Source organism: Metarhizium brunneum, chromosome 5, assembly GCF_013426205.1.
Source record: "Metarhizium brunneum chromosome 5, complete sequence".
Taxonomy (NCBI): Eukaryota; Fungi; Ascomycota; class Sordariomycetes; order Hypocreales; family Clavicipitaceae; genus Metarhizium; species Metarhizium brunneum.
In genome coordinates, this window is record NC_089426.1 from 1,321,496 (window position 1) to 1,336,221 (window position 14,726).

Consider the following 14,726-nt stretch of genomic DNA (forward strand, 5'->3'; position numbering starts at 1 on the left):
TATTAAGCCACGTCAAAGGGGGTGGAGCCTTTTGACTACGCGCAGCCAACATCAAGGTCACAGCACCCACGCCGACGCCAAGCTATTCTTCCATCTTGCCGTGCCTGGCGCAATCTTCAATCCAGTTCAGCCACGCTCTGCGGGTCCCAGGCTCATCATCATCAGCCAGCGAAGGCGGATCTGATCGTGATCGTGGATTGCCGACTTTCAAAACTGCCATTTTTCTTTTCCCGGCATACTATACTACTGGCCCTCTGCCTCTTTCCTCGATATCTGACCGGACAAAATTCGAGTCACAAGTCGCGCAACATGGGCAATCCAGTGCCAGACCAAGCACAGCAACAAAACGTCATTCATCGTCGATATTATCTCTCCCTCATCCTACTTTTGCCCCTTCACGGATACTACAACTTTATACGGCATGATGGGTGGCTCAACGGAACCGCGGGTCTCGTTAGAGAAGCCGTAACGCTTGCCGTCGTTTGCCAATTCTTCTTCGGTAATTATTACGCCAGCCGTGACAACAATCGTCACATGGCAGAGCGTAATGTGCGGCGAGCTGCTCACGCGGCAAATATTACCGGCACCGTCTTTCTTGCGTTGGGCTTACTTTGGGGCTGCTACGTGCTGACGACACACGAAGACGATGTAAACGACAACGAGAATGCGTTTAATGTTATGAGTAATAGGGTGTACCTTGTCGCGCTCATGACAATGGCCTTTCTCATTCGGCTCTGCTCCTTACAGCCTGGTGCTGACGAGCTCGAGTTTTTTAAATATAGTTTGAGGTATCCATGGCGCTTTATTTGGCCGGCCAGACAGACCGAATTGTTTCGAGGTGGTGAAAATGCGCGTTAGGAAAGAAGTACGGTCCTTGCATTGCTATCTAGTCAAGAACGGCGTTGTACGTTGCGATGCGTTGCCCTTGCAGGCGAGGCTTGACTTTTGATGCTGCACCACGCCGATGCGTTGAGGAGTAAAGTTTAATTTAGTATTTATTATGGATCAGTGATAGTTTATGGATGGTGCGTGGAGAAAATACGTCAAGTATTGGTAAAGGGGCGATTTGGGGTACAAGTTGGACTAGTATCTGTATCTGTCCATCTATGACTATCTCAAGGGGATAATTTACAACTGGTAGTTGAGACTTTTGAGCGACCAAACAGACTACTTAGTAGAACTTGGATGCTACTAAATTAGTAATGAGTGGCGTCTTAAAAACGTCAATTGTCTTTAGACTCGCCAAGCCATTTAAGGCTGGTCGACAATTGTAAAGCATTGGAGTCCATTGAGAGCAGTACAGGAGGGGACGTGATGGTTTCAAACCCGGCAAGATATGTAGATGACACTTCAATTCGTGTACAACAGGCCGTGATTGGATGTTCCATTCGCTGACAATCCTGCGGTTGAGGACGACAATGCACGCCCTTGGCAGCGAGAAGGCGCCAAGCAACAGACGTATTGTGACCAGACGGATATCTGTGAATCTTACGACCACAATATGGACTTTGGAAACCGCAACTGGCCTTCTCTGCAAATGGCCATCAAGTGCGCGAAAGGGCAATCGCGTGGCGGGCACAACTCTCCTTTACTGTACCGCCTCTTATTGAGTTGCTACGGATCATCTGGATTCAGCGTCTGCTAATTGATTTGCAACACTTGTCCCATTAGGCAGGCATTTCCGCATAGCATAAGGGGCAAATCGTCATGAATACTTTCCTACATGGTGAACCTCAGCCTCAGTGTACATTCTGATGGTTTGAAGGCCGGAATGCGAATCATCTCGCTGATGTACGTCACCTAAACGAATGGGGTCAGAACTATCGCAAACTGTATTTGCAGCAAATCCTGCAACCCGAGTAAAGTGTTGAAGTTTGAACCCTGTGCAGGTATATACACCTGTGAATCAAGAAAGAATAGACAACTGTGACCGAGACAGCAGCCAGGAACTGGGATGCCTATTCTTCCGGGGCTCTTCACTTGGCATGGATTAGTTGCAACTTTCTCATGGTAGTTTAACACGCGGCTTGGATATTCTTTTGCATTACCAACACCGATGCCAACTGGCGCTGGTAAGGCTGGCAAGTCGACGTGCTCGGTCCGGTGTACTCGCTTTCAACTGCTCCAACTTGCGCAACTCCCGCAACGCTATAACGACTGTCTGGAGAAGCATCTTCACAGGATGTGAACACTTCTGAATCAAAGGCAATAACAAGTTGCTGGATTTTCCCGCACTTGGCATGATTCTTTTTTTGAGTCATGCAAGGGGCTCTTGTGGGCAAAACCGTTATTCCCATGGATCCTTTCGTCGACACCAGCTTCATCAATACGACGATGAGCTGTGGCCATGGCCTGGACAGCAATTAAAAAGTGTGACACTTTGCGGTATTACAACTATCAGGGGACTAAAATAGACGGCAGTAAGTACATACTACCATCTACATGCCGTGATGGTGATGGTGGTCAAAGGGCGAAACCGGGCGCGGGAAAAAATCCTTGGGCAATGAAGACACGCATCCATTGATGACGAGGCTCTATAGCTTTCTACATTGTTCTCAGAAGCCCTTTGTGTCACCAGTGACCACGCAGCAGTGAACCTAGACACGTTTTCTTCTCCGCCGTACATCTTGGTGAAAGTAAAAGGAGGCTGCTGTAGTCTATTATCAGTTTTCATTTCATTTGTCTTGGTTCCACACGGCTTACATCCATAATTACAGGACAAGCCAGAAGGCAAAGCCAACTTGGCGCAACAAGGAGCTTGGCATGACCATCGTCTGAACAAGTCTGTGACAAACAGTTTCCAGGACCATGACTGACCTTCATGGTCAATGCTTCATTGCAAGTTTGAACCGCAACGGGATTAGCGCGCCTGACTAAGCTACTCGTCCAACCACACCGCTCAGCCATCTGCGCCACAACGCGCCAGGAACGCGCCCAAGCTCGCCGCAAGCTCACCCCAAGTTCACTCATCGCCCGACTCCTTCCACAGTCGCCGTTGCTCCCGAATCAAAGTGCCGTTTGTCCAGTCCCTGTCCCCCGGATCTTCACTTCTTCGCCCAGCAGCATAAAGCCTGGACCGGCTCCGTCCCACAAGCCGGCCCTTTTGTCCGCGCCTCGCAGTTCATTGCACCAAATATATATACCCGGCGCTGTTGCTCCGTCGCCCGCCCCGTCCTCTGCGAACGCTTTCTCCCCTTTTCAACGGTTTGAGAGAAGAACAGATTGTGCGCGCCGCCCACTACGCCGCGAGCAAAGACAGCCAGAACATACCCGCCACCATGACGGATTATAATGCGCTCAAGGTCCCGGAGCTCAAGGCCATACTGGGCCAGCGAAAGCTCCCGCAGACAGGAAACAAGCAAGCGCTAATCGCGCGACTACAAGAGGATGACGACAAGGCCGCCGCTGGTAGTGAGGAGGCCAAGCCAGGTGAGTTTTTTTTTCATGTATCCCCCTTGAATATAGCCGTGGCTATAAAGGAGCCAGGAGGACACCATCAGAAGCGCGGCGTTGCTAACAAAACCCCCGTCAGAAGCCGCCAAGCAGGACGAAATCAGCTACAGCGACGACGAGCCCGCCGCATCCAAGCCCGCTGCCGCAGCAGAGCCAAAGCCCGAAGAGCCAGCCAAGGAGGAGGTCCCCAAGGAGGAGGTCCCGGCTCCCGCCGACGCCGACGCCGACGCTGCCGCTGCCGCTGAAAAGACGGACGCTGCCGAGCCCGCCGAGCCCGCGCAATCGTATGCCATCGGTCTCGCGTCAACCGCCGCCGACGAGGAGGCCAAAAAGCGTGCGGAGCGAGCCAAGCGGTTCGGCATCGAAGAGGACGAGGATGCCAAGAGGCGCGCAGACCGCGCGAAGCGCTTCGGCCTCGACCAGAACGAACTCTCCTCCAGCCTGGACTCGGCGCTGCCGGAACGCCGACTGAAGCGCGGCCGCGGCCGCGACGGCGACAACCGCCCGGCGAAGCGTCAGAGTCTCGACGGGAGAGGACGCCCCGGCAGAGGTCCCCGGCAGGGAGGGAACAAGGAGCGCGGCGAAAGGGCCGTGCTGGACGACGCCGTCGAGAGGACCAAGGCCGAGAAGAGAGCTGCCAGGTTCGCGGCTGCCTAGGCCTCCACGGTCCGAAGCCGCCCGTCGATGAAGTTTGCAGAGGCCCAGGAATGCGGTTGAGATGGGAGCGGAGAATTTTACTTTGTACGACTAGCGATCGGGAAAATGACACCGGGGGAGGGGGGATACGGCGTTGAGGGGTGGTGAGATTTGAGACCAAAATAAACGGCAGCAGTCGGATCGGGGAACTGTAAAATGACAAGCATCATTCAGGCTCTTTTCTTTCTTTTTTCTTTTTGTTTGTTTGTGTATACAGAGCCATCAGTTATCAAAATCAGGTCGGGTTCAAGTAGAGATGCCATGTTCATCCCGTCGTGGTACAGCGATATGCAAGTCATGCAGGCTGCATTTATTGCCCACGCACCAGCATGCGGCCTGGCAATGGAGAGATTGCCGTTTTTGTTTCCTTCTTCCGAGCCAAGGGTCAATCTATCGAGGATAGTCGAGTCGATGAGCTGAAACGAGCCGCCCTACTCTGTCAGCTGTGGACATGAAAGCAATAATTACGAACCCACGCCGCGCCGGTCATCGCTCACCAACTGGGGATATTCGGCCGAACGGGGATACAGGGCATTGTCAGAGATAGATGGGGGAGGCTGTTGCCAAGGGTTGCGACCGCAGGGAATACATAGTACTAATATTGCATGTGGCATTGTGGTTTTGTTTTCGATGCCACTCCCCACGTTGCATTGGCATTACTGCCCAAGGCATCGACGAGGGACAGAATGTACAGGGATGGATGTCAAAGCTGGCGCGAGGGTACCAGAGTCCAGACACGACGGAGTACGTTGGATCTCATTAAACTTTGTTTTGCAGATCGAACGCCTGTTTCGCACAAAACGGAAAGGGCCGCGAGGCTAGAACAGCGTGCCGCTCCGTGATATTACCCTTGGTCTCAGCACCGTTACTTTGCGGCTTCCAAATTGGGTCTACCAGAAAGGTCCCTGCATGTCGTCATTCCGCCGTCTTCTTCCTTCTCATTCTGCCACTTGCTTCACTCTAGTACTTGATATGGACATGTCAGCCGCTCACCTATTCGCCGATAAACGGCCATTGTCAACATGGGCGCGACGTATCCCCAGCGACAGGTCTATTTGGTCCGTGGGGGTTGGTGAGACAGCCGCCAAGACGGACGTGGCGTGTGATGAGAATCACGAAGCTCACCAGAGGCCCAAGCCAACCAGACTTGGGCTCAAGCCCAATCGTCAATGCCTGGTCCAGCAAATACAATTTTGTAGTTCCTATGTTGACAGTATAGACAGAGATACTAAGAGTACCAGGTTGATTAGCAATAAACACTTACCAAGGGCCAAGACTGGCGTAAATGAGTATCCGTACGAAGTTGCTTTTCCACAGCGCCTCTTTGCAGCTGGTCTTCTTCTCGATGCCACCAGGCATTTGTTCAGACTTGGGTCTTCCACTGTCGCCAGCGACAACATTGAGGTCTCGGCAAGCGCTTGGCTCTGCTTGTTTTGTAGTGCCAAGAGTCCACGCGCGGCATCTGGCCATAATGTCGGCGTCCGGTGTCGAAGACATCTAGCCAATTATTCCTCTCAATTGACGGTCAATAGAGGCACGTGAAGAGTTCAAGATGTGGAAAGCCGCAAAACAAGGCCAGGCCTTCACGGTCGTCGTAGCCCTCATCACCAAATCAGTCAACTCAACTCGTTTAAAGACTTCCGGGCTGTAGACCAATAGTGTCAAGAGAACCCAGTCCCTACTTCTCATTGGTTTATGATTGGATAACTTCTCATCTTCAGTCTTCAAAGGAGGGGATACTCAGTCACACAACACGTTCGCCGACTCCATCCATTGTCAAGTCGCCTCACAGCCCACACCACGAGTTTGTCCAAATGGGCAAGGCGAAGCGTTGTCGTCGTCCTGGAAGTACCGAGTACATGGATCTGAGAATTGAGGTACATGCGTTGATGTGCAGAGGCCGACCATAAAGCGCTTTGCAGGGTATGCCAAGATATAGCCACAGTGACGGTGAGCCTTTCTTAGTTTAGACCGACAGATTCTGGGGCTTCAGCCACAATATGTGTGCCACGTCAGAGCCTCAATTCCATCTCGTCGGTGGCGAAGCTGCGATGGGAAAAAATAGGTGTCCCAAATCACTTCGCCTCTGCAGGCTGCCTCTTGGGCTTTATTGCCACTCGATTGACGACCCGGGACATGCAGGTCTCGCAGAAAGGATCCACGAAATAAGAGTCTTGTCGTCGTATTAGACGCGCATGCGCATGAATCAATCGCCACTTTACGGGCTGCAGCTTTCAGCTTAGCAGGAGATGCCTGTCTGCATTTCGCATTTCGTCTCACCGGCGAATATGCCCGTGTCGAATATTAGGTGACTCTATTTCCGTCGATGCCCTGACTTGTTTTCAAGGATGCTAAACAGACATCGGCACATGTCGGCATGGCGAATTGACTGGGGACCTAGCCAGCTGATGTGATAACGTGACATTGCGAGATGTGGTCTGTGGCCAAGGCCCTCTCTGGAGAGGTGTCCGAAGGGGTCATCCGCAGATAGGTATGCTGAAGAAATCAATGGTAACGACCCGGCGCGGGGCATAACGCAACATTTGAACATTGAAAGCAAACTCGCCCACTTGAGCCGGTTGCAAAAAGTCGAGACAACAGTCAAGCCAGAGGCGGGATCAAGTGTGGAGTACGGAGTGCAGAGTACTAGAGCACCTTCACACGGGAAGGAGCTGGACAAAGTGACTCGAGTCAAAGATGGAGAAGGTGATGATTGGGGGGAAAAGACGGTCTTAGTCGCCAATCAGCAAGCTTGAAACATGGCCACGTCTTTGGTTGGCTGACCAGTGGCAATTTTGAGCGAATAAGCATCGTGAAAATTCGCCGTCCTGAGAGAAGCCAACGGGACGTGGGTTGTCGGTACAACTACACTTGTCAGGGCAGGAGCGGATGGCGTTTGGCATATGTGAGACCTTCCAGAATGTCATATCCGAGTACGGGGATTGCTGCAGCCAAAATACGACGGAAGACGGGAGAGCGCCCAAGGATAGACGCATTGTACAACTCGTTTGCTTCTGTCTTCGACAAAGCTGCATCATAATTCATAAGCACGACTTACGTGGAAACTCGACGTCGCAGATCAGACTGCCTACGGCCTCTATTGGCCAAGAATGCGAGTCGATTCGCAATCCCATCCAACTCAATGCGACAGACCAAGCAGATCATCGACGAGGCAGGCATCATCAATTGTTTTCCCCCAGGGCCAAGGCTACTCACGAGACGTCCCCAAAAAACCCTTATGGGCCTGAACCCGCCTCGTCAGATGCAGACGCCAAATCTTGGAGGCTTGTGACGCTATTATCCGCAGTGTGGAAAAGATTGGTGTCCAAAGCGAGACACGCGCACCAGATCGTCCTCTCGGAGGCTAGAAGTGAGACATGCAGGGGATGCGTGTCCTAGACATGCCGCTGACGAACAAGGGCTGTCACTGGCCTGTCGAAACACTCAGCTAAAGCTCGACACCAAAGGCCCTGTCCTTGAACCGAATCAATTGCAAATGCACGATAATAGGCTATCCCGTAGCTGTCATCGGCTCTTGCTCTCGACAATAGTGCCAAGGAAGAAGCAATCGCCGAGGACCCAGCTCTGGGCACCGGCAGAGCCAATGTCGTTCAAGAACTCCGTCAACAAAATACAGGCCCAGCATGGGTTCTATTGTTAGTGCCGCCGCGGCTGCTCCGATCCACCAGGGAAGAACATGGCCTCTTTTCCACACCTTGGACCAGCCCTAAGTTCTATCAATTGCCTTACCCTGCTTCGCCTGCAGCTATCACCCCCTCCCAAGGGAATTGTTCTCAATGACATCCTTGCTTCTCTTTGGGGTTTCTCCGTCTATCGCGAGCTAGTCGCTCACCTCGTGGTCAATAGTGCTAGCACGGCATGCATCTCCTCCGGAATGTCTGGCGCTTCGAGATCCCAACTCGCCTGACCCGTACCGCTAGCCTACGCCTCAAGCTAATGCGGCGGGCCACTCCTCACCGTTGCTGATACCGTGGATTGGGAGGGATTTCCCTAATACATACGTACACCAGACATCGACACGTCCCCGGCAAGTACCAAAAACCAACGTGATCCGGTAGGCGGCTGGCCATCCAAACAAGGGACCGGGCTGGGGGTTTTGAGGCTTCGGCAGGCCCACCAACCCGGGCGCCTTGATGGAGACATCGCCGCGCTCCTCCAGGCGCTGAGGCCATATCGCATGGCCAGGGCAAGGGCTCGACACCCAATGGTGGCCTGAACGGGCATCTTGTCGATTTTTACAGGACGATGCTGTATGCAGCTTGCAGGGCTCTTTTTGCAACATTCTCCGTACATGGCGGCGCAGTTGCATTTGCAGATTGTAATACCACGACACTCCTCCCTACAGGCGTTGCACTTTTCGGTTCCACACCAAGGACTGCCCAGTCGGGGCGTACCGTCGTTTTGATACTCTTGAACGGCCCAATCCAATTCGACGCCTCTGCAATATCCTGGAATGGCCATGCACTCACTGTTGGACGGCATGCTCCCCAAGCATGGAGCACTTGGTACGTGAAATATAATCAATGCCTACAGTGGCCGCTTCATGGGCCAGACTGCAGCCAGGGGTAACGCAACCACAGGCAAATATACATGCAGTGGCGAGTCTGTATCTGACTGGATCTGCTCCCCCAGGTATCTGTGTGCCCCGTTCCCATGGCCGCTCGTCCATGCTGAAAGTCGGATTGGGCCAGTTTTCTCCTAAATAACCTGCGTGGACTCGCCGGTCTATTTTCATCGAAGCCTCGAGACTCTCTGTTTAAGAAGACGTAATGGAAAGTTCTAATGCTGTCCAGTCCTCTGGCTGAGGCAACCGAAGTCGTCTTCTCGCACTGCTTTCACACCACACTCCATGCTCCTCGGCTGCTGATCTTCCTGCTTGCCTACAGGGTTGTCGCGGCGGCCCGTTTCTTGTTCCCATTCTCGTCACACGCATAAATCCGACGAGACTAATCCAACCAGGAAGTTACATGCAAGCCTCGTGAAATCTCTTCAAGCAGGCGGCATAGTTATGTCACTTATTAGACGCGGACTGCTCCCCCCATCCTGTTCAAGCGGTTACCTTGATCGACTTCAGTCTAGCCTATTCCGCCTTACCATAGGAATCTGCCATTTTGGCCACCCCACCCAAGTACCTGTCTACAACATCTATCGCCCCATCCATACGGAGTACACATATCCACTGCGCTCCCCCCAGTCCTCGTTTACACTCTTGTGTAACTACCTCGTTCTTTCGACCTGTCTTTTATCCTCGCCTTTGAGGATATTCTTTTTTCGTCGATATCCTTTGGTTGGGTTGTTTGGTCTCCTCTGAATATTAGCCAGCGATTTATGTCTCTGTCCCACGACGTTCACGACTATCCCACAGTACCAGTTCAGATTTATATTAACTAATTCCACACCGCTTCAGAGCAGCGACACGGTATTTCTGCGCAGCAAAGGTACTACAACCTTGAGCCTTCAATTCTTAACGAAGCAACTATACGACGCCTTTTGTGATACGACTGTCGAATGTTGGACAAGAGCTGTTAGATTTGAGGCTCCAAGACAGCAACCACTCGGTACTCAGAGATTTTATTCGTCCACCAAGCTTCGCTGCTTTGTCTTACCAAACCCTGAATCTTCCAATTTAGCACTAGGAGGCTGCGAAGAATTGAGAGGCATGTATGGGACATCAGGAAAGTCCAGAAAGGCTGGAATAATATGGCATCAATCAGGAAAGGCTATGGGCTCCCTGCTATGCCCTCGGACGGATATCGCCCACAAAGGAGCGAGGATGATATACTCCATGGTTCTATTCCTAGACCGATAAACCCAACATGGAAAAATGATGCCGGCGTGCCTAGATCTGCGAGGCAGGCAAACTCGCTACCGAAGATATCAACTAGACCATCGCAACCCTACTCTACGCGAGGCTCGGTTCTTCCCCGGCCATCGCCCGGATCAGCGTCGGATATACAAGTCAAGATATCTAGTGCAAGCAGCAGAACATCATCGGAAACCTCTAGATCACACAATCAAACCACATCAGGCTCATCGTCGTCTGGCCGGTCCATGGATGCCACATCAAGGACTAGGCAAGTCTCATACAGGAGGCCTAAGGCGTCAGCGCCTCGTGATTTTGCCTCCTCTCACAAGGAATCAGGAAGTACTAGCTCATCAGCCTCTGCCAATTTCTCGCAAGGTGCTTCAAACCGACGACCAGTAATGCAGTTCGATCGAGAAATGACTGAAAGCCCCGTTGAGATGCAGATTGCTGGGGTTGGCGACGTTGGAAGATCGTTGTCACAGCCGCCTGTGATATACCCGGAGCTCGATCGATATCGTGACTTTCAGCGGCCAGAACACGCTTTAGACCGACCCCAAATCGATGTCCCTTATCGTTTGGCAACGCATGACTTGCCGCCGCCAACCCCATTGTCGCAGTTATTCTCCGGTGGTAGTAGCCAGATTAGTGCCGCCAGCGGAAGCCCTTCAACCAAGTTCTCCGAGTCTCCCGGACCTGGTCCGTACAGTCGGGACACTACGCCTACTTCAATGTCCTCACAGTCCCCAGTCTTTGTTGCCCCGAGCCGAGTAGGCATTCCACATAGAAGTGGCCGACAGCACAGTGTATCAACAACGAGGCCTCCTGTCACTAGAAGGCGTGCCGGAAGCTTTCCCGACGAAACAGCTATTGACCCTCACGGCCTAGCATCTGTCAGAGAATCCCTGACCTCGTCATCCTCTAACTCTACTGTCAAGGAAGGGGATAGAGCTACGAAGAAAGAAAAGGCCAAGACCAGGCATTTATCGCCACCGCCACCGAGCCCACCACCTAGAAAATCTTCGCAGAAGTTTTGCCAACCAAAAGAAGGGAGTGAAATTTATATGCCAGCTAAGCCTAAGATCTCTGAGCTGAATGATATTCCATATGAAAGGAAGCCACATAGTCGCACATGCTCCGATGCATCGTCCCCGATTCGGACAGGGCCTCCGGCACGCCCAAGCCGCCATAACACTCCAGACATGAAATCACAGCTATTTAGCCCCATTCCTGTGATACAGAGTAACTTGATGTCAACCATACGGACTCCGGAAGGACGTGATAGTGATTCATTGGGTACTACTTCGCTTCCAGGATCTACGATGTCCAAACCACAGGCCTACCGAAATACATCGTCATCAAATGCTTCCCTGAGGAACGAAAGCTTTTCGCCATTGTCAAGATCCCGACCAAGCTTTGACAAACTAAAGGGGCAAATAACGGAGCCTAATTTGTCTGCTCAAACTACGCAGTCCAGGGCTAGGTCGTCGTCTCGAAGCAGATTCCCCTTTTTCGGGAGGAAAAAGACTACTTCCGACAGCTCGAAGAAAGATGACCAGCCTGACAAGAAAAGCACCAGCCGAAAAGGTCCGGTAGCAGGAACGGGACATGAGGGTTATGGTCGTGTTGGCGCTATCCGACGACGCAGCGGGAGTGGCTCTGTCCTGCCACATGGCTTTACGGAACCCGTGTCGTCGTACGATAGCCCACGGAGTGTAGATTCGTTTTTAACTGATAGAATGAATCCTGTCATCATTTCTGGTGGCGAAGTCGTGGAAAACCGAAATGCCAGCGCAGAGCTGTCTCGTTCGGAGACCAATCAGAGCACGCCAGGTCGTCCCAGCATAGATTCAAAGACTTCTTCTGAGGGGTCATTGACCTCCCGCAACGAGTCTGGCTCTGGACTTCGCCCGTCAGCTTTGCCCCGATTCCAAACCTCTAGCCCTCGTCAGCCTCATGGCGGTTTTGGGTCCGATGAGGTTGGCATGGAATCGACACTTGCATTTAGACGATCTGTGCAGAGACTCCGGTCGTCTCCAGACAATCCCATACGACTTCCTCAACCTCTCAAAACTGGCGGCCATATGTCCCCATCGCCACTGACGAGTCTCGATACTAGTCTGCTATCAGATGAATCGCAAATAGAGTTGACACGGGTCCTTTCGCAAGAGTCAGAAGGACTACATCCCGTTCACAAAAAGCTCAAGAAAAAGACACGGTCACCGCGGAGATGGAATTTATTCAGCAGGTCACAGAGTCAGTCCAATACCAAGAAGACCCAAAGCAATGAGAATATTCAAGCCACTGTCAAGGCTGTGGATAAACGCCCTGTTGCATTTTACACCATCATGGACAATTTGGAACAAGACGAAAATGGACTTATGGACGTTCAAGAAGTATTGAGACAAGCCGAAGTGTATGAAAAGATACCAAATGTGGAAAGCGTGGAAAACTACCCAGAATCGGTTATCCAGTCTTCAAGACGGCTCATAGCGGATTTTCAGCCACAAGCATCTTGGCAAGCCTCCTCAGACAGTCATTCTATCACGACAATTGCTTCATCTTGCGGAGCAGAACCTGCTTCCCAAACGGCCACAAGTGGAATGAATAATAACCTACGACCCAGTCGGCTTCAGCAAGTCGGTCGGATTCCACAAGTTATCAAACAGCGAAAGGGAAATGTCTCTCCTCAGAGCTTTTCACGTCCTTTCCGCGCTAGCTTGCAGTATCCCGCTAGAAACACGGCAGAAATGTATGATCCTGAGTCCATTGCCACTGGGCCTACACCACCAAAGTTCCCAACACCTGTCCCAGCACTACCTGGAACAGGCTTGACCTTGGAGAGCGGGACAGACTTCGCTTCATACCCCAACCCGGTCTCAAAGATATCTCCAGAAATCGGTCAACCTGGTAGCGAGTTCCTGTCTTTCTCTCCACGCAAGAACTCTGACGGCACCACTTACACTAGCTCCACTAGTTCCGGGGGTGCGAACCCCTTTTCCATAACGGCCACGGCAGTTATCCCAAAGCCAGAAGACCCGCCAGCCGAAGATGAAATATGGGATGAATACGATGACCTGCTCGGTGATGAGGCGATGAAGGGGTCGCGGTCTGCCACATCGTCCAAAAGCGTACCATTCCACTTGGAAACCTATCAACAGAAATTGGCAAAAAGTAAAGAGCTTGATTCTCCTACTGTTTCTGTTGATAGCCGCAAAGTATCGACGTATTCGAGAGCACCAACGCATTCCAGTTCTTATAGTGCAGACATGACGGAACGGATTCGCACCGCCTTCCAGCCCAAGATCAGTCCTACATCTCTGGGCTCACCAGGTACACGTATTGGTAACGTACGAGCTGTCAAGCCAGCGGACTCAGAAGGGAGTCTCACTTCCAAAAGAGATAGCTCGTCATCTTGCCGGACGACCTTCTCCGACGGTAGTTCATCCTCATCAAACGATGGGTCGCCTTTAGCGCAAGTCAATCTTCGAGTCGGGTCGATGACTGTCAGCAAGTGGCTCACATTTGGTCATGTGCTGTTTAGTGACGTCCGGCACGAGCTGACCCCCGTCAAGACTTCCTCTAAGCAGCATTCTGTCCTTGTCATTGACGGCCTTGGGAATGATGATTGGTCATTTTATGCCGCGGAGACGTACCCAGATGCTTCGTTCTTTAACCTTTCTCCTCGGGCACCACTTCCAGCTGAACCCAGGAATTCGTCTACTGGGTTCCTTCTGAGCCCGTCAAATCACCATCAAGTACAGTACACATCTCATCTGGAAAAATTTCCATTTGCACCGCAGAGCTTTGATGTTGTTGTGTATCGGTTCCCAATAGCTGCCTCCGAGACCCATTATCGAAATATTTTGAATGAGGCACGGCGAGTTCTTCGCCCAGACGGATATATCGAGCTTTCGATTCTGGACTCTGATCTCAACAATATGGGCAATCGCGGCCGACGAATGATTCGACAGCTTAAAGAGCGAATTCAGCAAAATTCCCCTGAAACGACATTTGCATCTGCTTCTGATTTAACAGTACGCTTGCTAGGCAAGGCAGGATTCTCTAACATCAAGGCTGCTCGAGTTGGAGTACCTGTGGCCAGCTCAATCACACGATCAAGCAGCCACATGTCGGAGAGCAAGCGTGGATCTGACAAGACGAAGAAAACCCGTCCAAGTTTGGCAGAGATGATGCGTGACAATAGTCCATTAGCGGATGCAAATATAACGAAGATTGTCACGAGGGTTGGTCGTTGGTGGTATACCCGGTGCTATGAGAACGCCTGCGGTGTCGGTTCTGATAGCAGCATTTGGAACGACAAGAGTTTGCTTTCTGAATGTGAGCAATTAGGCACTAGCCTGAAGCTGATGGTATGCTGCGCGAGGGCACCGGAACGGATCACCAGCTTCTAAAGCCACACAGCGGGCTCCAAGCGCCATTTTTGCCCTCCACAAATTCATTACTTGCATGCAATATCATAAGGGGCCAACCTCTTTTTTTTTTTCATTTTTTTTTTTCACTTACAAAAGTCAATTTCGCCTTTTAATTGGATTTTGTATTCCAGGTGGCATTACAATAGACGAAAGCCCTCTTCGTCGGGCAAAATTTCTCACGAAATCAGCACCGTCAAATGAACCTGTATGGCGCAACTGCGAGACTCTTCCCCAGTCTCATTTTTTCCTGGATGATCTACGGTCAGCTGAAATTTCGGCTCACCTCTAGCATACATTAGTTGCCTTATAATTCCCCA

The 14,726-nt window shown here is 51.6% G+C and overlaps 2 protein-coding genes across 2 annotated transcripts; both read left to right on the forward strand.

Annotated features, from left to right (window-relative positions):
- Positions 1 to 3,278: 3,278 nt before the first annotated feature.
- Positions 3,279 to 4,110, forward strand: G6M90_00g084970 (uncharacterized protein; the record flags this gene model as incomplete). The annotated part of the gene is made up of 2 exons (XM_014685571.1): positions 3,279 to 3,429; positions 3,533 to 4,110. 2 exons carry the CDS (start codon positions 3,279 to 3,281, stop codon positions 4,108 to 4,110), a joined length of 729 nt encoding a protein of 242 aa, XP_014541057.1.
- Positions 4,111 to 10,374: 6,264 nt separating this feature from the next.
- G6M90_00g084980 (uncharacterized protein) lies at positions 10,375 to 14,388 on the forward strand (the record flags this gene model as incomplete). Its single annotated transcript, XM_014685572.2, has 1 exon — positions 10,375 to 14,388. The coding sequence occupies one exon, from the start codon at positions 10,375 to 10,377 to the stop codon at positions 14,386 to 14,388; it is 4,014 nt and encodes a 1,337-aa protein (XP_014541058.2).
- Positions 14,389 to 14,726: the final 338 nt, after the last annotated feature.